The sequence below is a fragment of the Lichenostomus cassidix genome, chromosome 4 (assembly GCF_008360975.1).
Source record: "Lichenostomus cassidix isolate B80296 chromosome 4, HeHo_3.0, whole genome shotgun sequence".
NCBI classification, from domain to species: Eukaryota; Metazoa; Chordata; class Aves; order Passeriformes; family Meliphagidae; genus Lichenostomus; species Lichenostomus cassidix.
Genome location: NC_139484.1, coordinates 42,757,273 through 42,784,005, shown reverse-complemented (window position 1 = coordinate 42,784,005; position 26,733 = coordinate 42,757,273). Strand labels below are relative to the sequence as shown.

The 26,733-nt window shown below is 34.8% G+C and overlaps 1 protein-coding gene and 1 long non-coding RNA gene across 3 annotated transcripts in view; one reads left to right on the top strand and one right to left on the bottom strand.

Annotated features, from left to right (window-relative positions):
- Positions 1-26,733, bottom strand: part of LOC146438337 (uncharacterized) — a 333,685-nt gene that overhangs the window by 92,817 nt on the left and 214,135 nt on the right. The gene's annotated exons all lie outside the window — the stretch shown is intronic.
- TUSC3 (tumor suppressor candidate 3) overlaps positions 1-26,733 on the top strand; it is a 120,744-nt gene that overhangs the window by 66,135 nt on the left and 27,876 nt on the right. For both annotated transcript variants that reach the window (XM_085058879.1, XM_085058880.1), the window contains exon 6: positions 528-617. In XM_085058879.1, the coding sequence (XP_084915005.1) occupies positions 528-617 (90 nt within the window). The remainder of the gene's footprint in view (positions 1-527; positions 618-26,733) is intronic.

Genomic DNA, 26,733 nt, shown 5'->3' with positions numbered 1-26,733 from the left:
TCACCGTCATATAGGACACACAATGAGAATTTTATAAACTAGGGCAGTTTTTTTGTTTTAATAACTGGATTTTTTCTATTAATTTCATAATAAATAATACCATCCACCTGAAAGCAAAAAGATAAGCTAAATATTTATATAGGGTTTAGTGGCAGAAATATTTTCATGGAAGGTTGTATAAATCTTGAATACTGGTTTCCAGACTATCTGCAGTGAATGCCTTCCACTGATGCAAGTTCTTGTTGTCATGTAGATGTGTAAATGTGGTGCATAAATTTAGCATTATTTCAAATGAGATTTGGAAAGTCTGTCTTGAGCTAACTCATTTTCAGAATGGCAGAAGTCATTAAGGATTTTATGAAGGCAATGCCTCTGAAAATATTATCCTAAAATTCAAATGGAGGTAGATATTTGGTCTGGATAGTGAAAAAAACTATGTATCTAAAGTAAGAATAACCAGCAGAATGGTTTTCTGTTCAGTCCCTCACAATAAATTAATGAATACATTGTTTTTCTATTTCTTTTAGTGTGTTGTATTTGCTATGACATCTGGTCAGATGTGGAATCACATCCGCGGACCACCATATGCACATAAAAATCCTCAGAATGGACAAGTGGTAAGTTGATTATTTTAATTTTATTTTGAGGGGAAATGATGTATAGACAGTCACTTGCTACAGAGCCTACAATTGCAAATAATTGCAGTACCATGGGTACATAGGTATGACAGTCTGTCAGAGTTTTAAATCTAGTTGCAAGCAGAGTCTTGCAAGCAAGTTTTGGAATTTCAGATCTTTAGAAGCTGCCACCATCTCTGATTTGAGCAATAAAATGGATGGTTGAGTTGTTTAAACTTCTCTCTATGTGGCTCCCATCTGTAGTGAGTATGTTAGAAATTGTTCCATACCACACAATTCATGCTGCCCAAAGATAAATGTAGATATTGTGTCATTTTGTAGGGATGTGCTTCCTGTTTCTTCCTTCTAGGCTACACAAACTTCTTCTTTACACAAACTTTTGAGGTTTGTAACTCTTACCTTCCTCTCCCAACCATTTTAGTTACAAAAGGAGATGTCAAGTATTTTTGTGACCTTTGTACCATTTTCCATCATGTCTGTAACTCTTCCACTAAACTTTACAGAATGCTTTTTCCTTTATCTCTGCTCTCCTTCAATTTAAACTCTTTATCAGCTTTACTAAGTAGTTACTATTGACTATTGCCAAAATTACTGTTATATCCTGCTACTGCTGTCTTTAAAGGATTACTTTATTTGCTTCTTCCTGCTCACAAATTAGCAAAAGTTCATCAGATCTCAGAAAAATAAATTCTCTTTGCCTAGTAGGAAAGTAAAAATTACCTTGGCTAGTTCCTATCACGCCTTGTTATTTACCACTTTTAAAGCAACTTCTTGAGATGGAATCCACAAAACTTGCAACAAACTTAGTGATCAGGAAGCTTTTTTTTTTTTGGTAACTCATGGCCTGTTGAGCTATTTTTAGGTTTGGCCATCACTAGTTAAAGGAAACTGTCTTATGTCTTAAAGAAAAGAATTATTTTAAGCTCTTTGTGTCATATCTTAATTGGAGTCACAAAAAATGATGGCTTGAATTTGATTACTGCTCTGTGTTTTATCAGGAATGAGGCAGAATATTGATGTCATAATATGACAGGATTTCATCTGTGAACTCTGTTATTCAGAAATAGAATTGATGATACAATAAATAATATCAATAAAACCCTGTTTATGAAAATTTGGGATTTTTCATTACTGCCTTGCAGTATTAAATTTATGACACTTTCCTGTGGAGTGACAGAAAGAAGAAATACTGCATAGGAAAAACACTGTTTGTGACAAATTAGTTTTTATCTTATACAATTTTAAACACATTGCCTGTCTTAAACCCCTGCTTTGGAAGTATACCCTACATTTAATAATTTTGAAATATTCCTGAATTTGTGCTGGTTTGTCTACGTTTTCAGAGTGTGAACTCATATCCTGAGTGTCTGAAGTGCTACTACTTTGGGAATGTTAGCACACACAACTAAGTAATGGGAATAATGGTAAAGATGATTTAAAATTCTAGATACTAATCTATTGTATTGGTCAACATACATTCTTGTCTGGCTTTGATGCATTATATGACTTCAGGTAGCTTATTTTTGTCTCTGATTCACCTGTCTCTCCTTGTTCATATGTGTCAGTACTCTGACCTCTTAGGAGCTTTGTCTGTGTCAGTAAGTAAAGCCAGTTAGACTAAGAATTTAAAGAAGAATAAATGCAGGATTACCTAGATCCTGCTTTAATTAAGCTATCACTGATCAGTATAGTTGTAATTCAAAGCTCCAACTTTAGAAGTGTAAGAACCTTAATAAGTATTTTATAAACCTTTATCTATTTTGCATTGTGGTTTGGTGGGTTTTTGGTGGGTTTTTTTTTTCAAATAACACTTGAACATTTTCCTGTTTCATTTTTCTAGCACTTATCTATGTTTCTGTGAATTTGAAGCAATAAATGTGCTTACCTAACCTTCTGTAAGATTTATTCAGCCATGATAATTCACTGTAACACTTTGTGAATTAAGTCAGCAACTGCTGTCTTTTCATCTGGATGAAACTTAACCCATCACTTTCTTTCCAATGTCTAGCATTCAGTACCAATTCCAAATTTGCATGCCAATTTTTTACAAGGATTACTTGCATGTAATACTCGGAAACTTTGTTGACAGTCTTACCATGGAAATTTCTGGTTTTAAGAGGAGGCATAGAATAGCTCACTAAGCTTAGTAGTTTATTGCTAGGTTCATAGTGACAGATTCCTAGTTTTTCTTATTTCACGGGAGTTAGTGGTTCAGTTCTATGCTAGCCTGATATGCCAGCAGACTGTGAAAGTGGTAATACTCTGTCTTCATAATCTGTTCTTCGCCTCAAATATCTCCTGTTTTATGCTTTGTTCTTGCTGTAATTTTAGATTACACATAATTTGTTCTTAAATTCCTGGGGGGTTTTCAAAAGATGAAAAGAGATCTGTTTCCTTTACCTAGACAGTACTACTTACTCTTGCCAGTATCTTGTGCAAGTAACATCACCAGTTCTTAAAACTTCTGGTTTTGCATTGTATTTATGATGACAAATTACTTTAACTGCATGATTGTACTCTTTGAAGCTTTTAAACCATATTTTTATGTTTCTTGTGGTCTATTCTATGAACTGTCCTCTCTTATTGCAGTTGGTTCCTTTCTTCCCCACTGCCATCAACTAATTTCAGGTTTTGGGTCCGCATGGAGGAGCTTCAGTTTTTATGTAGAAAGCTGAAACACGCAGTAACATTGTTTGCTTTTTCAGTTCTAGTTATGAAACTAGTGCTAGTCTTCCATCTTGACACATACTTTATTTCTGTTTTATTTCTGGAGTTCTCCATCTTTTGCCAAATAATTTTGTTAGGACTGGGCCCTTAGTGACTGTGTTACACTAAAATCTGTACCTGTTTTACTGGGTCTGAGAGTGGCAAACATCCTGTTGGTGTCTGTGTATAAAGTCTTGTGAGAGTGATGATTTTTATTCAGAACTTGATCTGTACAGAGCTGTTGGTGAGAGAAGTAGAACTGGAGAAAGCAATTACATGGGTTGAAGCCTTCTGTAGAGGTAGTTCTGCTGCTATTTAATGGACCTAATAGCAAAGAATTCTCACTAGATTTTCATCAGATTTTAAACAAATAGCAGCAAGGGCTAAGAGAGCATTTATGTATATCTGTCCATGGGTTAGCAGCCTTTATTTGTTATTATTTTGAATACAAATTCTACAGCTTTTATTGTGCTATATGCTCAAGACTGCATCTTTAAAATGTTTGGATGTTTGCTGAAGATGCGAACAGGGAAAAGGACAAGCTTGGTCTAAAATGCTGAATTAACATGGTTACCAAAGCTCATAATTTTCTTTCCTTCTCTTACAAGAAGGTATTAGAAGTTGGAAAAGATTTTGTGTGAAGAGGAAAATATGGTACTTTATTGTCAGATATTAGATGGTTTTCCTGCATAAATTGATGCTTTGTGAAATGGAAAATGGTATTATTTGCCACTATGTTACCTGGATTTTTTTTATTGTTGTATACTTGAAAGACTGCTAAAATTCCTTAAGTGTAACACAAGTTATGTCCTTGGGAAGCAACTTGTATTTTAACAGATCTTTTAGATAGAACATCTTGTAATACCATATTAAATATAAATTTTTTTTCAACTGTAGAGCTTACTTGTCCTGTTTTTTCCCCTTACTTACCTTTCATAGTTTTATAACCACTGATCTTTACTCACTTTTCTTGCTGATACAGTTATGTAGTAATCTGTGTGTTTCTGAAGTTACATGGAAATTATATTTGACTGTTGGTATAATTTTTCTGTTTGTCAATGTAAAATTAAGGTACTCTGAAAAATTTATGCTAAGAATATTGGAATTCTTAATTAGTGCTAGTCCTGTACTGCTAAACAGGATAAAATGTCACTTACCAAAGTTAATTCTTCTGTGGTTTCTGATATGAATTTTTTCATATGACTCTAATTAAAATACATGGAATTGTTTCTGAAAACGGTTTTAAAGAACAACTCACCCTTTTAAGCTCAGTAAGTCACAGTAAATTCACTGTCCTTTAGCCTTCAGTGTATCTGGAAGCATGTTTGAAGTACAATTCGCTAAGATTGTCTTTGTAATGCCTGACTTTTCTGAAAGTAGCCATACTGATGGTAGCAGTTTCAATACATCCAGAAGTCATTTTACTGTGTGATATATTATTATGCTTATCTTGTTTTTGGATTAAAAAAGGTTATTATTACTACCTAACATAAGGTATCCAGATTGGCCTTTTACCACAGCAATATTTTAGTGCATCTGTTGCCACTAATCACAGCCATAGTACTGTTGAAAATACATCTTAATATTTTACTGGAATAGCCAATTATTTGTAATGGCATGCTGGATAGAAATGAGTAGTGTATTACTTACGAGTGTGTTTAATGAAATAGCTTTCCTGTGGTTATGAAAGCAGTGAGTGTATTCAGAAGCCACAAGTGGTAAAGGGTTTCTCAAGCCTTTAAATTAAATTTTTGTCATGATTTAGCCAAAAAAGTTAGCAATTGGCAGTGTAAGCTGTAGAATTAATATAAAATAACCTTAATTCTGTTAACAGATCAGCACATTAACAACTGGGCATCATATCTAAACTACTGTTGGGAAAATTATTAGTCTGTGTAAGGCATCTGTCCTAATTTTTGAGATTGCAAGGGTGATTGTATCTGGCATTCTGTATAACCTGTGTTTCTACCTTGATATTAGAAAAGGGAAACCTTATGCAATATTTCGTACTCTGTTTTTATTTTGGGAAGAAAAGGAGGTGGGAAGATGGTCAGGATGGAAGGGTTGCTGAGATCAGGAACTAGAACCTCTGTGTTCTTAGATGGTCAATTCTGGACATTCTGGACATTTTACATGCTGTAAAATTTCACATAGTACCATTCCATTGCCAGTGCTGTTATTTTGAGTAAAGATGGAGCATGTTTTCGTAAAGCAAAACTAGATTTCAGACAAGTAATCATGCAGCAAGTAGTCTAGCATGGAAAAATTGAATAAAATAAAGTGTAAAAAAGTGTGCCAGATTTTAATTGCTTCTTGTAACAACAGAAATCCAAATTTAATTGACTGATACCACTTTCAACTAATAAACACCACCTGTCCCCACTCCTTGCCTTCCTTTTGCTTAGTATAAATGGACTCCTAGAAGCTATTTCCTTTCATTTGAAAGAACTGTTTTCTGCACAACAGCTCTTAAGTCAGAAGTCAGGATGGCTACAAATACATGCAGTACCTGAAGATAGAATGATAACGCAATACAGTAAAATATACTTTAAGGCAGAAAACCAGAAAGACAGGTGAGAAAAACTGGTTCATGTTTTTCTGTTACTAATAGAACAAAGTCATTTTCATAAAGCCAGCATAAATGCCAGTCAGGATTCTATTTTTTTCTGTCTTCCTGGACTTTACTGGCTGTGTAGATGTATATAGTAAGAGTTTTATCTATTAAAGTAATTTTGACTGGAAGGTAACTTTGAAGATTGTCTAATGCAGGCACCAGCTCAAAAGTGGTCGGGTTGCTCAGGGATTTGTCTGAGAAAATTTTGAATGTCTCCATGGTTAGATTCCCCAACCTGTTCCAGTGTTTGATCATGCACAGAATTCTTTTAATTTTACCTTTTAATTTATTTTTATCTTTTGTTTTTAATTTCCCTCAGGAACAGTCAAGGTAAAATTTATCCTTCTCTTCAGTAAAGCTGATTTAGCTGAGTTCTTAATTAGAGTTTAATGTTGGCTTTAATAAAATCTGGACTTAGCTCAGTGGTACTGCTCTTCAGAGCTTCTGACAGCATACTTTTACTTAAGTGACACTAGCATTACTATGATATCACTACAAAATCCACACTGGAAAGAAGAAAATATTATGCCTTGAGTTGTCAGAGATTTTTCTCTGTGTAGATTCTGCTCTGTCAATAGAGCCTTGCAGATGTTCTTCTTGTACCTATTAAACAATTGTTTTCTTCTAAAATCCTACAACTTTGAGACTGGGAAAGGAAGAGGAGAGGAAAGGACCATATTCTCCTTATTGTGCAAGAACATATTGCACTATTTTTGATAGATTATTTTGTGAATCTTATCTATTCCCTGTAGAAACATAGTCTATAGTACAAGGGTGCAGATTTTCCTTTTGCTGAAGTAAAATTTCAGCAGTGGGGATTTGTTTTGTGAACTACTCAGAAAGTATTAAAATATTTTCTATCCTGCAGAGCCTTCTAGACCTGGTGTGTTTTTGTGTTGGTGAGCTCTTGCCTTTCCATATTGTTTTACTAGTAAGCTCTAATGCTGTAATTTCAATGTAACAGATTAACTTCTCTTACACCTGTGAACTGTGTCAGGAGAAGGAGCATGCATTTGAGTGTGTTAATGTAAATGAAGCAGCATTCTTCAGATAGTCCTTCATGGACTAATTCACCCGTAGTCTCCGGTTCAGAGAGATACCTTTTTATTGTTGTTACTCTTCTTTTATGGTGGTTTTTTGTTGTTTTTTTTTTTAATTGAACATAAGGAACTTTTGATTGGGATTTTGGGTTTTTTTCAGCAAGGCAATAATTATTTGCTACTTGATATTTTATTAAATATTAAATGCTTTTTGTATATTTTCATGGAAACAAAAATTATTCTGACATTTTTTTTTGTCTAGCTCTGGTGCCAGCATTAATTCCTTTCTTTGGCTAACCTTTCATGTTAACTGACTGTTCCTGAAGGAAGATACAGTAGAAGAAGACATAAGGACTAAATTAAAAGGTAAACTAAAAGGCTTTATTGTACCTGCAGTCTATTCTTCTGAGCCTTCAAAGGCAAGCAGGGTGGTACTATATTACCTCACCTATTAGATATCAAATATTTCTGAATTCCTGGATAGTAAGTGGCAGTTTATTTCCTCTTCGTTTTTCTCTTCTTTGAATCATTCATATGACTTAATTTTCTTTTATTTATAGATGTTGCCACACAAATAATGTAAATGTATGTAATAGTCAGGGATACACACCTATACCTGCTTTCATTACTTTCCTTACATATTCTTTTGAAGCATTATAAACATTCTCAAGGTTAATGATGTTGCAACTACTGTTATTTGTTCCATTCAGTTTGACACTTATAAGATTCCTGATCTTGGTAGTTTCCCTTTTTATTTCTCCCACTGCCTAGCAGCAAAATTGCATTAAGATTAAACAGTCTGAACCCTGGTAGCAGAGGAATCAGTTTTTACTTCAGCTGGTGTGCTCAGATAGGCAAAATCTATTCCTATACTAAAATTAAAATAGAATAAGCAGTTATTTGGCAAGGTTATACATATGAACAGAATGTGCAAGTAGGTGCTCTGGTAAAGGCAAGGGTTGACTGCAGGGTTAGGTTGTTTTTGTTGTTAGTTGGTTGGGTTGGAGCAGAGGAGGGGTGGGTGTTGTTTGTGACTTTTACAACAGTAGACCTATTTAAAGCAACCATGAAAATCAACTTGAAGGAGGAGCATGTGTGTACTCATTTTTCTTTTGGCACAGTAATAGCAGAAATAAAATTTTGTTTAGCTTTAGAACAAACAATGAGAATCTTTCAATAAATGAAGGACCTCTTTTCCTGATTTTTTTGCATTTCTCAGATTAGTTGTTTCTTTATCTAATGTTCATTGGTTGGTGTTGTGCTTCTGTTTATTGTAATAATTATAATTATAAAAGCATCTGAATGTATATATGTACTTTTGTCTTCTCAACAGTCATTGTATCATATCATGGAAATCTAAAAACTATTTTGCAGATTCTATAAAGCTTGTGTTATCAGAAAGGCCATACAAAATGTGTTAGTAATATTAAACCTTTCTGCTCTTCTGTTTTGTCCAAAGGACAAGTTCAAGCTAAACTATTGGGATTCTGTTCTAAACTACTGGGTGAAAAGTTTGATTTATATTAATTCCAATAAGATCTTGCTCAAGAATAGTTTACATGGCTGTTACATTATAAATGCTTACATTTAAAAGCAGATGTTTCTAAGTCAATTGTCTTGCTATGTAAATGGCAAGCAGTGTTTCTCCAAAAAGTCACCCAAAAATGTTTGTGAGGGAATTTCTGTTTTCAAACTGCTTTGTCCTTATTTTTGGAGTATAAGGAGGACATAATTTAACTTCTACCCTGATTTCTGGTCAGCATTCAAACTTTTTTTATGTCTACATTGTTGAGAAGTTAAAGAGCTGAAGTTTGCAACAAGAGTGGGCTTTACGCAAGCTTTAGAACAAGGAATTATTTTTGTTTTGCCCTACCCCTTAGACATGCACGCTTCTGTCTGTCACTTAAAAAGCCATTGCAGAATTGTAGCCCATCTTAGGAGTGTTTGCTTCTGCATAACACAGCTGTGATTGATCTGCTTGTTAAAGGTTTTAGAGGCATCTCGTGTCAAGCTAATATTATGCACAGAAGGGGGTTGAGGAACAGATTTTATGTGCATCAGCTACTCTTAGTATTCAGTACTCACAGAATCAAACTTTGATATTTATTTGAAATAGACTGTAGTTCTTCTGTATATGTTTGTACTGAAAAAAAGGAGGCATTTTTCACTGTTCCCTGTAAAAGTCTAGTATTAATATTTATACCAAAGCTGTTATAAGCTGCAGCACTTTAACTTCAGGTACAGTACAAATTAAAAAGAGCTCTTTATGGACAGTCTTGCAAGTCTAGCTTTTGAGCAGTAAAGAAAAGCATGAAATAATCTCCTTCATGTTCACAGGTCCCAGGGTCACTTAGCATAGCAAAATGTTCTACATGGAATAAAAATAGCACTACCATTTCAAATAAGAAATTTGTCTGCATTTACCAGTCTCTCATACTTCTAATATGGGTCAATGGAATGAAAGAAGAATTTGGTTTATGATTTTTTTTATAGTCAGTGTTCTAAAAAACATTTTAAAAAATGCATTCCATATTAACCAGAGTAATCCCTTTTAGATATTTAAAGTAGGAATTGTTTGACAGTTTTCTGTGTGTTTAACTACCAGAGTCACCGAAAAAAACAATTTTCAGCATAGTTCTATTACTGATCTTTTATTTGTTTATAGACAGAGGACACTTCAATCAGTGGTATAATGACTTAATAAATATTATCTGGTCTTGTCCAGTACTGTCATTTAAGATATTCTTAATGCTGGAAATGAGGAAATTACCAAAAGGAGGAGGGAAGGAAAATGGCTTATTTGGAATTTAATCTCCCTGCTGGTGTTAAAACCAGTACAACATGGTAGTACCCACAGCCCTTTTGTATGGCCCTGAAAAGAACTGAATGTGCATTTAGCTGGAAGCATGCTACAGTAAATGGTGATAATGCAAGCATTAGATCAACTGCACAGTTTAATAATGCATTTTAAGAATTGGTTTAAGATCAAAATTGAACTAAAATTATGATATTAGTCATTTAAACTCCCAATAATCAGTCTCTTACATTATTATTAATTAGCTCTGGAAAATACAGAACCACAAGGCTGTGATGTAAATACACTTCAGGTATTGCTCACTCAGACCTGTGGTCTTTCTACTGCATTGCTCTCATCCTTTAAAATACACTAGATCAAATTCATGTCTGCAAAAATTTTGCAAAACTTGAGTAACTGGAAAAATAAAAACAGTACAAAGACTTTATTTGTATTTCTTCTGACTTTTTCACCTGTTTAATTTGCTAATTTCCTATCTCTGCTAAAATATTGGAAAGCTTCATTTAGTAAAGAACAAACAATTGAAATTACTCCAAACTAGCTTCTTTAAAGCTGAGGAAAAAATTTTAGAAGAAGAAGCACATTCAAACCATTCTTGCTCAGAAGATTATTTTCTGTATAAATAGAAGAACATCTATGTTCTGAATATGCTATCTTCCAAAAAAAAACCCAGTGTATATAACACAGGGCAAAACACATCCTGAAAATAGACAGCCCAACTGGAATAGTTAACACAGAACAGCAATTTGAAAAAAAAAAGGATAAGTGGGGAAAAAAATCAACAAAACAAAAAGCAGAAATATCTTCCAGCAGAATCCTGGATTTTATTGGTGTAGGTTACAAGTACTCCTCTGCTGATTTATTTATGAGTCTCTGTTCAGTTGGGTTATTAACATAAATACCAAGGTAACAAGTTCAGTCCATATGCATAATATTTGTTTGAATTGCTTTCCTTCTCTTTTGCCCTTTTTTTTTTCCAATCAGTCATCTACACCATTTTATATACCTCTGATCTTGAAAATACCTTTAATGCCTAATTCATAGTGCATGAGTATGCAGTAGCAGGAGGGCCCTTATGCATTTGTCCAGTTATGGGCAAACGTATCTTAGCAAAATCTCTGGCTTAAGATTTTGCTCCCGGACTCATTTTGCAGTGTGTTGTACCACCTTTTCTATTCGAATTAAGTTTTTAATTATTGGGCGGATCATGCATGCAACTCTTTGTATCTTGATTTTGACTTATTTGATCACAGTAATGAATCACTTCCAGCCCATACTTGTATAATGTATACTTCTTTTCTGTCGGTTCTTTTCATACAATGAGAGCATAATTTGTGGAAATCCTTCTGACTTCTGAAGCATATGACTTTCAGTTCTTCCTGTGTAAAGTGGTGTTTTTTTCTCAGTTCCTTTCTGAGGAAAGGGCTCAGCTGAATTCATTAGTACAGATTTTTGCACCCAAGTCAACCTGGAACTTCATAAATTAGTCCCAAGATATAGACTTTATGTGTTTTTAAACAGCCTGTTCTGTCTCCCATTGAGCCAGTTATTCAAACTGCTTATAGACTTTGTTCCAATCCCATTTTTTCCACCTTTAAATATAACAGAATGAAATGCCAAAGTCCAGATAAATAGTAGCTTTTTTTGGTGTGGGGTTTTTGTTCTATTTTTTTGTCAGGAGAATTAATTACTTTTAGGGTGAGATTATGCCTAGTGGATCTGGAATCTATCTCTTTGGATTAAGTGTGCTGTATTTAATCTCATTCTTCATGTTCCTTCATATGTTTAATTGTTCTTTATTTCAAAATTTTTTAGAAACATTTCATATTAGTGAAATTCTACTTTCTTTTGAGGATGTGTTTGGTTTCTGTGTATGCTGTTCTGTAGATTTACACTGACATGGGCAGATAGACTTGTCTCAAATCGATATATAAAATTGTTATTGGGCTTTAAAACTCATGTACTAGTTTTGGAATTCTGCTTTTTGAGTTTTCCTGCAACACTTTATGTGGTGTAAGTACATTCTGTCAGCTGTAGACACTTGTATCTCTTTTGACACTTTTACCCCTTTTATTCATCATAAACATTCCCAGAATTAGGAAACTGGATTATTACCACTATTTACTGCACATTAACTTTTTTGCCTTTTCTCTGCTTTGATGACTGAAATGTGAGCTACCTGTTTGCGTTTTATCTATGGGGTCACCTCAGTTTGCCTCCTGATAACTTGCATTTTATCCCTAAGCTTCTTGACCTTTTAAGAGAGAAATGTATTTATTAGTTACTCGCTTTCCATTCTTTTTGAGCTCTGGCTGTTCATTGTATTCCATGTGGGATTATTCATCAGTTAGTTAGGTCACTAATTATTCATCAGTTAGTTCGGTCACTAATTAATTTATTTGGTTATTTATTTTTAAGATGTGTGGGGTATAGATTCAAGATAACTTAAGAAAATTTAATGGTTAGTCTCTGACTCAGTTCACCAAATTTTTCTGGTGTGGGTGACTTCCCTTGTTAATTTTTCATTTCATTTGAGCTCTTTTGAAATGTAAAAATCTCAAGTTGAAAGTTTAATATGTGTTACTATTGTTATTTCAGGTTATTTTACTGAATTAGCTCAGGTCATTAGACCTGAAATTATTTTTTGCTTCCTGTGTCTTTACAGTGCCTTTTTTTATATCAAAAGCACACTTAAAATGTTATTGTTCTTGTGGAACCAGTAGGTAACTAACATTGCGACGAGAGGGAACTCACGGCAGTCTCAATATGAGATATAAAGTAAGCTCCATTTTATTTCACCAAACGAGAAACTTATATACTGTTACAGAAGTTACTATTCATAGTTACACACACACCTGCAGTCTGTTCTCACACATTCAGGGATCCTCCTGTTAACTCCCTTATTCTTTTCTCATAACACTTCTGACTCCCTAATCTTTCTCATGACATTCTTCCCACAGAACATTCTCAGGTAAACAAGCCACTGTAGCTTGTTGGAATTTTACTGAGGCCTGAGAATGCTGAGGCCCTGCTCAGGTTTATTCAGTTAGCATAAGTTTTGCTGGAAAACTGCATTTTCCAACAGTTCCCCCATTTCGCTTGTGAGAACAGACGTTGTCTGTTATCAGATTAATTTGCTTTGCTATGAGTAATTCTTATTATTAGAATTGTTATAAATTTACTTAAGGAAATTTCACTAGTTATTTAGATATGTTGCCATGGTCTAGGAACTGTCATTGCTGAAAACATTCACTTCACAGGTAAAGCTTGGAGAACCTTTTCCGGACAAGGACTCCAAGTTTACTTGGAAGAAGGTTTAGCTTTTATAAACTCAATTTGGTAAATGAAAATTATTTGATCACATTTTGGTACAAAATACTTGGGACTCATGGCATGTTTCCCAGCCAATTAGAACCAAAGCTTGGCCAGAGCTTAGGTGCTAAGTGGAAGGGTTTTCTTAGAACATCTTATAAACAAGCTTTGATTAATATCAATAAGGAGAGTATCTTAACATGTTACCACTTTGTAGATAGCTATATAAGGCGAGATGAAATATTTGAAAATAGTAGATATTATTATTTGACTTTAACTAAGAAAGATAACACTGCAAATGCTTTTTGGGAATAATAATGTAAACTAACAAATTTAAAACTTAAAATTAATATTACTGAAAATGAATAAGGCTTAATCTTAATAAATCTGATTTTAAACTAACAAATAGGACTTAACTATAATGGAATTTAAAATTGATATCACTTTAACAACTTAACTCTAACAAAATTTAAAACTTAACAGAATTTAAAATTAACATCACTTAATATTACTTAACAGAATTTTAACTTTAACAGAATTTACAACTTAATAGAATTTAAATTCACTATTACTTAACTTTAACAGAATCTATGCTTAACTAAAAGTACTTAGCAGGTAGTTTAAACTATTCAGTATAACTTCACTCACAGGTTTTCATTCACACATTAAAACTCTCAAAATCACACTCTCATCAGTCACAGGCTTCATCTACACATTAAAGCACTCAACACACTCTCAGTAGACCTACAATACTCACACATACACACAAACTCTATTTTAAGTAATGCTTTAGCAAAATTTAACTCTCGTTCAAGGCTTTAGTATTTAAGGTGTTATTTTTTATCAGGATAATATCTTGTTACAATGCTCCTTTATTAGTAAAACGCTGAAAATAGGTTTTGGAGAGAATAGCTGGAGAATGTGTTCAAAGATCTGTTTCTGAGGCTAGAGAGCGTGGCGGGATCGCTGCCGCCATGGGGGACGACGTGGATGTGATTCCCGAGCGGGAGATGAAGGACCTCTAATTCAGAGCACTGAAGAAGATTCGCATCTTTGAAACTCTTAAAAGTTCTCCATGACTACAAAAGAAACAACTCCATTCTGTATCAGACTGCTGTTTCTGCTGGCAACGCTGTTGGTTAGTTCTGGTTCGCTGCTGAAGCTGTCAATCATTTCCTCATCCTTGGGGAGGAGTGGAGTTTAGAGTTTCACCACAGACGTTACAGTTGGGGCAGTGAAGGAGGCGTGGATGGCTCGCGGCTCCACCCACCGGGGCACCCTCCGGGACCTCCGCTGTCGCCGTCATTTGACCGGAAACCACGGCTGGAGCAACTTCCGCCACAGGTCTCCTTGTGTGGCGTGCCGGCGGCGCGCAGTGAAGGGTAGGGGCCGCCGCTGCTACTCGGTCACTGGTCACTTTGTGTTTGTTCTTTTTGTTTCTACAAGCTTCTATGCTGTGAGTATCTCTGTTGCAGCGGGAATACCAAACTTTTTCGTTACAGTTCTTTCTTATGTGTTTTTCATTCCCACATCGGTAACATCGGGATGATTTCTGGTTACTCTGTTTCTTTACCCGCGATATCTGAGCTCGTTCTAACATAGTATTCAGTTGTTCTGGCAAAAGTTCAACAGTGACTCTCCCAAACAAAGCAGCTAAGATGTTTTTCGTTGTAAAGTTGCCAAGCTCTGTGATATATTGAGACAGGAATAGCTTTTTCATCCAATCGAGTAACTTTGTATTCTCGGCTGCCGGCAGCGGCACGGCGCGCTCTCTCGCCCCCCCCCCCCCCAGCGGGGGGGGGGCTTCCCTGGCTGTGCGGCTGCTGAAGTTCCCCGCATAGCAAAAACAGTACAGTAACTCACAGGTTTCTCTCTGCTGCATGCGGCTGTTATGTCCTGTGCCGTGAGCCACGCAAGGTTTTGCTCTGTGGCATGTTTCTGTAAGCAGGCTACGACTTTACTCCATGGTTTGCCAAGCTTTCTTGCAATTTTATCACAGTCCAAAAGTAAAATAGCTCCATAATTCAACCATTCTCTTACATCGAATACTGTAATAGGATTTGTAAAAAATCCATAAGCTTGTCCTACCACCATCAGGCTCATTAAGTGTGATAGGCTACTTTTACTGAGTCCGTGCTTTTCTAAAAAGCATAACAATAAAATGTGGGCTACCTCTGTTTCCATTATGGTCCAGCTGGTTTTCAGGGTCTTGGTCGACACCGTCTAAGCACTCTGTCGGAGCTCGCAGTCGCCAGAGTTTGTGCAGTTCACCGAAGTGTAGCCCCCACGGTAGGCAGGTCCTATTCGGCCTGTGTCTCTGGGATCTTCCCCGATTCGGGCGAAGATTTTGACACACCGTCGCTGCACGCTTCGGCGCCTCTCCGTTCCCGCCGCTCCCTGAAGCAGGGTCGTAAAACGCTGCTGTTGGTGTCCGTAGTCGTCGGAGTCACCATTTAACATTGCGACGAGAGGGAACTCACGGCAGTCTCAATATGAGATATAAAGTAAGCTCCATTTTATTTCACCAAACGAGAAACTTATATACTGTTACAGAAGTTACTATTCATAGTTACACACACACCTGCAGTCTGTTCTCACACATTCAGGGATCTTCCTGTTAACTCCCTTATTCTTTTCTCATAACACTTCTGACTCCCTAATCTTTCTCATGACATTCTTCCCACAGAACATTCTCAGGTAAACAAGCCACTGTAGCTTGTTGGAATTTTACTGAGGCCTGAGAACGCTGAGGCCCTGCTCAGGTTTATTCAGTTAGCATAAGTTTTGCTGGAAAACTGCATTTTCCAACAGGTAACTGAGAATGGAATCTGCCAGGTGTCACATACAGATCATTGTGATCTGCTCTTAGTAATGTCTGTTTCAACTCAACCAAGAAAATTAGTCTTTTGTCTACCACAAGGAGTTCTCTTTCTGAATGCTTTTCAACTCTTCTGCTCTGTAATATCCTTCTCCGTGGGTGGGGTCTGACTTACCTCTCGATTTCATTGTCCTCCTCCAAAGCATGAAATGTTCACTTGCATCAGTGCCTAGTTCAGATGAGAGTTGCTTTTGATGCCTGTGCTACCTTTATTCCCACCTTCTCTGCTTTGCTTTAACAATAAACTGGGCGCATGGCCTATGATCCTTTTGCATGAAATAATTCTAGAAGCTGAACTTTAGGAGCTGAGTCAGTACACTCCCAGACGTTTGTTCAGTCCATTGGACCAAAGACGAACTAGTGTGAAATAGAACTACTTGAGATGTGTGTAGTGTGTGTATTGTGTTGAAGCATTAATATGCACTGCTTGCTAATTTAAACATAGTCATTGAGTTCACAGCTGCTTAATGTAAGCATCTTTATATCAGTAATGGTAGTATTCTTCCAGTCAAATTTTGAAATTTGTTCTGATGAAAAGGGTGGTTATGTGCAAGAGGTTCTAATTCCATGAAGATCATTTCAATCACAGATTTTATCTGATATGCCTGTACCTAAGAAAAGTTGTGTCTTGTATTTTATGAGGCATAGTCTGGTAAAAGATCATTAAATGAATGTATATACATTTCTTGCTGATACATGTGTAAATGAACAAAAGCTAGCATACAGCATTGGGTCATGTCTGCTTGTATCTTAGTAGCACTGTACTGCTCTTTTCTCTATTTCTGGAAAAGACCAAATGTCTGTAAGCACCTCAGAATCTCGACTTAAATGCTTTGCTTTCCTATGTTCAGGCTAGGAAAGTTTTCTTTCTTTCTAGTTTTCTAGACTGTAGATCAAATATATTTTTTGTCTACTTAGGTTGAAGATGCTTTCTCTTCAATCTTGTAATTTTTTATTGACAGTAAAAATGCCTCTTTAAATGAATGTTTAGAAAATGACTATACCAAAGGGTAAACTTCTTTGTTCCAAATTTGCAAAGTGATTTTGGTGTTGAGAAGGGATTCTAAATGATGTGGTGGGGAAGTTGGAGGGTGTCTACGTGTAATTAATAGCTAACTCAAATTCACAGTAATTTCAATGAATACTTCAATTTAACATCTTGACTTACTTTAGGCCTTTTAGAGACAAGTTTGACATAATTTTTGTTATATTATCAAATTTGACTTCTCAACTGAGAAACTATAAAACTAACTTAAATGCTATTTATGTGGGATAACAATTTTAAAGTATGTTACATCCTTTGTACGGAAAAACCATTTCAGTGTGGGTTTTCAGTCATTTTTTAAAGTATTACAGTGGTTGAACCCTGGCCCCTTTGTCATATATTCATTTTTAATATACTCTGAGGATAATTTGCTTTTTTAACATGCTATGAATATAATTTTTCTGTATTTAATAGGTCATACTATAGAAATATTTTTATCCTCTTTCCTCTGACTTTCAAACACAATTTTCAGTCCTTTAATATTTTTATAATTCTCTACAACTCTTTGGAAATTTTAGTAAAAATACATATTCAAGTTGCTACTTAGATCCTAGACATAATCAGTTTTAAAAGCTTAATCTTTTAACATAACTTGCAAACATTTTGCTATGTATAGGTATATTTCCTAATTTCAGTGCTGCTTCTTTTCATTTTAAAGGTCAGTTCTATTATTCCTGAAGTTTTTATTTTAATATGGCAAGTTAAAAAAAAAAAGGGGAGTAGAATACTTTCAGTCATGCAGTAGTTACATTTTAATATCTACCCAAAAAGAGTGCATTTCCAAAGAAAGAGTTTGCCAGAAAAGGCTTGCTAGATGGTATTAAAAATACCAGTTTCAAGGGAGACAAAAGAATGACCTTCAAACTTTTTCTGACTTTGTCTCTTATCAGTCATGCAAGTGTCAGAGTCATAATGTGAATACTCAAGAAGGCTTTGAATTGTCAATAGAGGAAGCTTCCTCTTTGCGGTTATATTTGCTGGAACAGAAGAGATAACACTATTATCAGTGCTTTTGTAGTGTAGCCAATTTCTCATTGCATGTACTGAAATTCAGTTTTTAATACAGTTTTGATATTAATGTAATGATAAATATGTCAGACTGTTAAACTAAATTCTGAATGTTTCTGTCAGTCTTGATAGAGTATGAAATTCCACTCCAGTCGCTTTCAGAGATTTTTATGAGCATTTCTGGAAATAAAAAAGTAATTTTTAAACACATTCCTAACCTCTTTAGTAAATTGACATTAAATAATGTGTTTCTTTCTGGGGTGTGTGTTGAATTGTCAGACAGTTGGAACTTCAAAGTTTAGCACTGGAATGTGAAATACAGAATGAAAACTAGCACACAGTGTAATATACAAATACCATTACAAGCTATTTATGATCACCATCATGTGGATTTATTTTTTTTGACAAAGCATTCAAGCCCTGCCTTTGATAATTGGTTTGGGCTGCACTTCATGGGCTTGTTACTTTTATTTCTTAAATACTGTAATTTTATTCTACAGGCTAGCTAATGCACAAAATACCGGTGCATTCAAAAGTGGTGTGCAAATTTTGCATGGCAATACAATTGTGCTAAGCTTTCACGTGTGGCCCAGTTCAATATTGTTGGTATTTACACTGAAATTAATCAAGGGCTTAACCACTACTGATGCACTGTAGAGAGCTTTGAAGACTTTCTTTTCATTTCCATTGACTTGTAGGTCATTGTTAGCAATATTTCGTTTAATTATTTCAGATAATTTCTACAAGAACTATGTGTTATCTCAACTACAAGATACTGGTAGTCTTGTGAATAGTGACTGCATTTAGATATTTTGAAGAAATATTTGTATTTTACTTAAATGATATTCTGATCTTCTAATGTGTAGGTTAGCAAATAAAAATTGACAGGACTTAGGGTTTCATCAGCAATCTCAAATATTTCAAATGTATGAAAATAACTCTTAAGATCTAATGAGTCATTATGACAATTAAAATCAAAAAATCATTAAATACGTTAAGTGCCTGGAAAATTCTATATAGGCAGAATTGTGGCTCTGCTGAAAGCTAGAACTTGCTGGTATTACACAAAATAGACCATATTTTATGGTGGTTGGAACTATTTATTACTGAAAATAGTTCTTCCTTTGGCATTCACAGTAGCCCAAGTCTTATAAAGTTACCTGTTTTCCCTGTTAGCATCACTCAAGAAGCTGATAACAAACATTGCTTTTGACAAGAAGATTCCAAATTAATTTGTACAATGGCCTTTAGATCAACTTTGGATGTTGTGCTAAGAACTCTGCAAGTTGGAAACCTCTGTCAGAGTATTACTGATTTTATCAAGGTGTATGGTTGATAGTACATATTTTCTACTGCATGAAAAGCTAGGCTATAGTATTTATCTTACAGAATTGAGGCTAAATTTGGGATTATTTTTGCTTTGCTGTAAGTTACCTTACCTCTTCTCCTGCCAATCTACCTGCCTTTAGGTAAGCAAAAATGGTTGAAGCAGTGGTTAAGTGCATTCTCTCTCAATTTTCCTCTTCCTGATGGAGTAATTAATTGTGCTAAGTATAAAAAATATATAGTGTTAAAATGCTGTACCTAAACTGATATTGTTTTCAAATATATTCTTCCATATTTCTCTTTATACCTTAACAGGTTGAATCTTAGTAGTTTTTGTAGTTCTAGAAGGATCCAAACTGTAAAAAGAAAGTAAAGACAATTGAACAAAATGAAAATGCTGAAAGAAGATGAGATGAAAAATATTTAATTTATTATCCAACTTTTAATTATTTATTTCATATAATGCTAATGAACAGTCTTCTTTGAGAAAGCTTCTGAAGACTGTCATCTACCAGAGTAATTCAGATATTAGTGGTTCAGTTAAGCTTTTCTGCCATAGAAGGTTATTTTTTTTTTTTCTGTGCTTATGCTAAAGACTGTCTTCAAAGTTCCAGGTACACAGGGATGTAAAGAAACTTTATTCAAAGTATTTTGACAGCAGCACAGGTTTAGTGGTAGCGTTCTACTTATGATGTCACAGACTAACTTTTAAAAATAAAGTTATTATGTCTTTAAGGTGGCTGAACAATTTGCATCCATATTTGAAGCTTTTCTTAGATTTTTGTTAGCCAGCTTAGCTGTTTCAAAGGACATCCTAAATCATTTACATGGTGTATATACTAATCACTTTCTTTGGAGTTAGCAGGGTGTAAGGAGGAAGGAAAGAATAGATGTGGACTGGTGGGGAGCAATACTGGCATACATTGCAAGGCATGCCAGCTGTTCAGATTAGCTTCTGAGGGAATACAGATCACTGGAGACAGAGACTTAGAAACAGAAAGGACATTCACTGCTTAGGGACAGACATAAAGACAGACTTTCTAGTGTTGAAAATAGCTTATATTTTGGAGGACTTTATCAAGGCAAGTGCTACATTCCCTATCACTTGAAGGAGTTTTAGGACATTTAAAGGATGCTTAGATGGAATTGGCAGAAACTTGCCTCCTACTAGCAGAAGTTGAGAGATAGTAGAAGTAGTACTTAGAGGACTGTGACTGTTTTCTTCCCGATGTGTGATCAGATCTTCCCTTCATACTCATGAAGAAGGGTGAGCACATACATTACATACAAAGCTTCTAGCTATCACTGTTCCTTGCTGAGGTAGACAGTGCCATAAAAGTCAGGGGTAAATCTGTTACTTGCTTTTTGGAGTAAGCAAGTTATTGTTCACTCATGTTAAAAAAAAAAAAAAAAATTCTGATTACAACCAGAGGAAAAACCTCACCTCAGAAAAACTTTAACTGCTAGATGTGTGATACCAGATTGTATGTGGAGCCTTAGGAGAATGTAAAGAAATTAATTCTCCTACATGTTTTTTCTTGTTCAGTTGCTCAATGTAAGCCATATTTTGTCTTATTATTACTCTCCAGGTCAATTTAGAAGGAACTTGGGAGAGAGGCATTTCTAACCTTCAAAAATCTGGTTGAAAGTTTACCTGCTGAATTTCTGGCCCGAGGTTGTTTGCAGAACCTATTCGTCTATATTGAAAACTTGATTTTTCTTGTGACAGCCACTTTAGCCTTCTGCAGCTAAATGTTATGCAGAAATAAATGTTATATTGAAATTCTTTAATATAGAGTAAATGGTTTTACTTTATAGTTTGTTCTATGCAATTAAGTGGCACACTCAATAGTATATATCTTTCTAAATATTAATGTTCTGAAATTCTATCAGCAATAAACCATCAGAATGAAATATTGGCTCAGTTGAAATCAATAGCAAAATGCTTATTGACTTCTTTTGAGTCTTTATTTCACCCAAATTATTTCAGGTACAAAGAAACTTCTTTGCTCTTCTACAAATATATGTGACTGGGAGTCTGCTTAGGTCAAAGTCACCTTGAGTTTTTTTAACTAGAACTTCATACCTTGTGTAAACTAAAGAGGTGTGTGTTGAAACTTTTTTTTTTCTGAATTAAAAGATACTATGAGAAATCACCGTTTGTGTTAAAATATTTGCCTAATTAGTCTATGAGAGCTGAAAGGACATCCATAGAAATATTTTCTTAGATCTGGGTCTTTTCTTGGATCTTTTCTTGCTATAATTGTATGAAAAGATTTGTATGTATTTGAGTTTTCATTTATATTTATGCTTCACTATGATATTCTGTTGCTTGCTTAATCAGCAGTATTGTGTTGTTCTTCTTTGCATGGTTTTTTACAGTGATATTTTTGTTCTATTCCATCTCTCATTTGCAGTTTAACCCATAAAACCCTCAAAACTTTATAGATCTCACTGGATTTGCTCGCTCTATTGCTGTCTCCTTTATGGTAGATCAGCTTTTCAGAAATTCTTCCAAGCAATTTAACTTCTATGTTTGCTTTTTTCTTTCATTCATTTATTTAGCCTTTTCCTCTCTTTTTTGTTTATTCATAGCATCCTTCTCAGAAAATGTTCTCTTTCCCTTTTCTTCTTAGTATGTTTTCATCCACCTCCTTCAGGCATCACAGTGTTTACACTTTGAACATGTGAATGCTCTTACATAAAATTTGTTGTTGACGTCAGTATTTTGCCTTTTTCTGGTTAATTAATATGCTGTTCTTAAAACTGAACCATCTTAAGTTTTTGTTTTTCAACAACTTTGCCCAAATTAGTAGTACCTACTTGTAAGCTTCCCTCATTTCTGCAAAGCTGTGATCTACTAAAGCCAAGTTACTTTGTCTCCTGCTGCAGAGAATCATTTTGTCGTGAGGTATTGTTTCTGCTCTCAAAACTCTACTTCACATTTCAATCTGCATTGCTAATGCAATTCATTGTATAATCTTTGCCTTTGGCCTAAAAACTTATTTCTCCATAGTCACCTGTTTATTTATTTCAAAATATTGATTGTGTTGAAAAGTACAACTTTGTTATTTTATGAATCAAGGTTCAACAATTGAACATTAAATAGCTCTGACTTCTGATATTTGTAGAATGTGACTAAACTTATTCTCTCCTTTCTGAGATGAAAATGTGCTGCAATTTCACAATTAAGTACTCGTAATATTCTTAATTCCTTGCAAAATGTAGTCCAAGTATCAGTCTCACATGAGCTAGCACTTAAAACATCTTAAGAGATTTTTTTATTTCACATCAAGTAATTCCCTGTTTTCCTTATCCCAAATACATGGACATTCAATGTTCAGTTGATTTCCACCCCCACCCCTCTACCCTCCTCCTCCAGCTATTAATGTATTAACGTTGCTTCTTTAGTAAAGCTAGCATTTTTTGCACTCCTGGAACTTTTCAATGCTTGACTATTTGGGTGGTTTTTTTGGAGACAGCTGATGGAAGAAACTTGAAATGCAACTTGTCTTGCTGACAGCAGTATTTGATTTGTATTCATTGCAGGCTGGAATACTTGCTAAGGATAACACAGCAAATAGGTCTGAGATTTTGTGTCATAACATAAAAATTTTAGTTACCAGCTTTTATAGTATATTAAGTTAATGCCTGACATCATAAACAAAACTTTATAAAAGACATCATCACAAATTTGATAGTTGCTGAAGTACGAGATGCTTAATGGCATGCACATCCTTTTAAAAAAATGTTCTCACTCTTTATTCTAATAATAAGGAAGCATGTGCCAGTGCATTAAGCAATGAATTTAGATAAGTGACTCTTATAACTGCCTTCATAAATCATGGATTCAAAGAGTTTGTTATTGTGAAATAAATTCCTATTTGTCAGGTGTGCCTGCTCTCAAATTTTATGTTCTAAACATGAAGTGAATCCTTTATTCTCAATTTGTCCTACTAAAGGCTTCATTTTACTCAGTTTCTGTGTCATGTCAGCAGTATGTCTTCCAGTTTGCTAACTAGACCTAGTATACCACACAAAAAATTGCTCTGGGCAACACTAAACTTCTTTCTTTTAATAACTCAGCTGTACAATTCTGATTAGTATAGGCTTATTCTAGAATACTGGTAGGAATTTTAAAAACAGTGCAGTAAAATTTATTAGGAATTTGGTTTTGTCCCTTTCTTTAGGCATTCAGTTCTATTTTGATCTTTTTGACAATCAGGTTAAGCCTGTATTTTTCCCTAGTCCCTTTCCCCAAATGACTGCTGCTTTGTGATCTTAAGTGTTAATTAGCAAAAACAAAGAACAAATGAGAGAGATTGTACTGGGAAGAAGATAACGAGCTGTTAAGGTCTGATTATTGAGAGATGCCTCTTGCTGAATTAAGGTGCAAACGACACCATATGCCGAAGACAGTAAGTAGGGATTTTATTTACTAGTAAAATGTGAGGTAGAGACATTAGAAGTAGAAAAGAGAGGAGAGCAAGAGAGAGGCCAGTTCTGGGTTGTTTCTGAAATCCACAAAGTATGATTCTTTGAAGGCTTGCTGCATTTTTTGTTGTATTATTACTCTGTGATTGATTAATATTAATAAGTCCCTCAGAATTAACTCTTACTCAGCAGTTTACATCAAAACCTCTGTATATCTGAGCAGAGTGTTTACAGTTTCTGGATTTGTGAGATTGTCTCTACTAACAGATTCCTTTGATAATACTTCTAGAAACCCTAAATAATGCAGTATAGCTATAAAAGCTGCCTAAGAGCAACAAAAGCAGTAGCATAAACTAGGATTTGTATGCTATTTTAATTTATACCAATTACCCTTTCCAGCCTGCTAGTCTTCAAAAGTTAGGGAGGATTTCTCCACTTTTGTTCTAGGGCTGGAAACGCAGATCATATTCTGTGCTTGGTACCAGATGGACTTTGTGGAAGGCAGCCAGCACAGCCTGTTTCAGGCAGCCAGTCCTATGAAACTGGTTGCTGTCTCTTGACTCAGGTTTTGGTTTGGGCAATGGTGAACACAGGAATGAGCTCAGGCATGTGAAATGTAACTCATATTCATTGTATTTAAATATGAGGGAATCACAGAGTCTGTATGAGATTGTTGTGTGTATCTGTATTACATAAAGTCTTAAAAACACCCCAACATTAAATATGTCTTAAAAAGGGTTAAATTCATCCATAGTTATTAATCCTTCCTATCAGAAGTGGCTGATATGGTTTATGGTCATGTTTAGTAAGTGAGTCTGAACACTTGCACTATTACACCAAGGATGCTGAAAAGTTAATAACCACATGGAGTTTTATTTGAGGTCCAGTGTTGGTTTTCTAGATATCCTACTAATTTTTGGAGCAAGATGCTTGAGTGAACAGAATAAAATCACTGCAAGTACATCAGTACAATGTCTAGTAATTCTTTATATTCATATTCATACATTTCGTATGTGCTGGTGTGTGCACTTCAGCTGTTTTCTTAGTCCTGGTCTAGCTGGTCTATAACTGAGGTAGATTGCATTTCATGTAGAGACATTGCTTAGAGAGATTGCTTGCTAGAAATAAAATATATGAAATTTTCACCAGGGTGGTGAACTGTTGCCTTATATTTGAGTTGGAAATGTTCATAAAGCTAATAACTGTTCAAAAGAAATTGTTTCAGGTGGGTTAGTGTTTAATTAAAGTTTATGATTTTGTTTATTGTTACATAAAATTAGAGATTCCTGGAAAAAAAAATTGTCTCAAATAGCTGACTGCATATTTCATACTCTCTTATGTGATCTTCATTTTGCCAGAAATGCAAATTCATTTACTTAGGACTTCTGTTAGCAGTAAGTGAGTTTAGATTTGTTTTGTGTTTAATACTACATTAAGAACCATTAAGTATCATTTGCAGATGCCCCTTTTATATCTGGGTATCTACAACAAAAGAAATTCCCCTATTAAATACTTGGACATTATCCTAACTATTGAACATTAATAGTCAAAGGTTTCTTTTAGTAAATAAACTAGTGCCAAGACTTCTTGTCTTTCTTTAGTTTTTGAGATGGGATCTCATATACTTATTTACTCAGTTTCAGTGTTGTTTAAGTTCTCTGAAATAAACTCATACCCAAATTACATCCCTCTGTCCCCAAAAAAGTTTATTATTATTTTAGCAAATTCCATCCATATGCTAGCAGATGTTCTAAGTTGGTAGCCATTAACACACTTGTGAATGACTTTCGGCCCCAGTCAGTGTCATCTCATGTTTTTTCACATCATTGGTCACAAGAAGAGCTTTTCAGAGTTGGCTGCTACAGGGAAAATAGGTCACTGGACATGTGCTATCCCCAGCAGATAATAGTATCTTCTGTGATGGAAAGAAAGCAGGGAATTAGATTAGGCTTTTATTTTAATTTTCACAGACCTGAGTAGTTTAATAACTTTGTAGGAAGTCCCCTATTGGGTTCGTAAGTAAGTTAAAACTCTGATTTGCCTGTATGAACTGAACAGATACTATTATGTAGGAATTAAAAAAGCATATTTGGAGAGCATGCTTCAAGTGGAGCTATGTGAAACTGTGCTGATTTTAAAAAGAATAATATTTAAATAGGTAGCTGCAATAACAGAGTCAGAAAGGTTGGGCTTTTGAGCTGTCTAAGATTTTATTCTTAACCTTGCTGGGTAGTTTAAGCTGGTTTTGAGGTATTACATAGTTCACACAGAAGGAAACCTGTCTGGAGAAATGCAGTTATGATTGTGAAATCATTTTATAAAACATTTTTTAATATATATTGATGTTTGATTTCCAAGTGTTTGCTTTACTGAATGAGTCATTTGTCCTCCATAAAATTTTTAACCTTTTTCTGCATTCACACATAAAATGAGTGTTTAAATTGAGAGAGAATGTTTTAGAACTTTTGGTTTTTAAACATTTTAAACATATAAAGACTGATCAAAGTCCTGCTAAGATCCTGCTATGGGCTTGGAAAACATGTAAAATCTGAATTGATAGAAAATGTTGCACAGTTCTTTTTCCCCTCTAAATTAAAAGAAAATAACAACTGCGTATATCTAATGCATGTTCTTGGCAAAATTGGTGGTCTTTAATTAAAATGCCATTCTGAAGGCTCAATCATAATTAAGTAATCCATGGCCTTCTGTAATGTTCCTCTCTCTGATGAATTTCACCCTGAATGTTAATGTAGTAAAAGAAGACTTAATAGCACTTATCCTAATGGTGTGGAATTCATCACTCTCTCTTTGGGGCAGTTAACTACTGTGTTGCTTCATTTCTTTCTACATATATTAGCTTGAACTTGGCCTGTTGTCTCCTTCAGGGCAAAATCTCCATCTAGGGATTTCTTCAAAA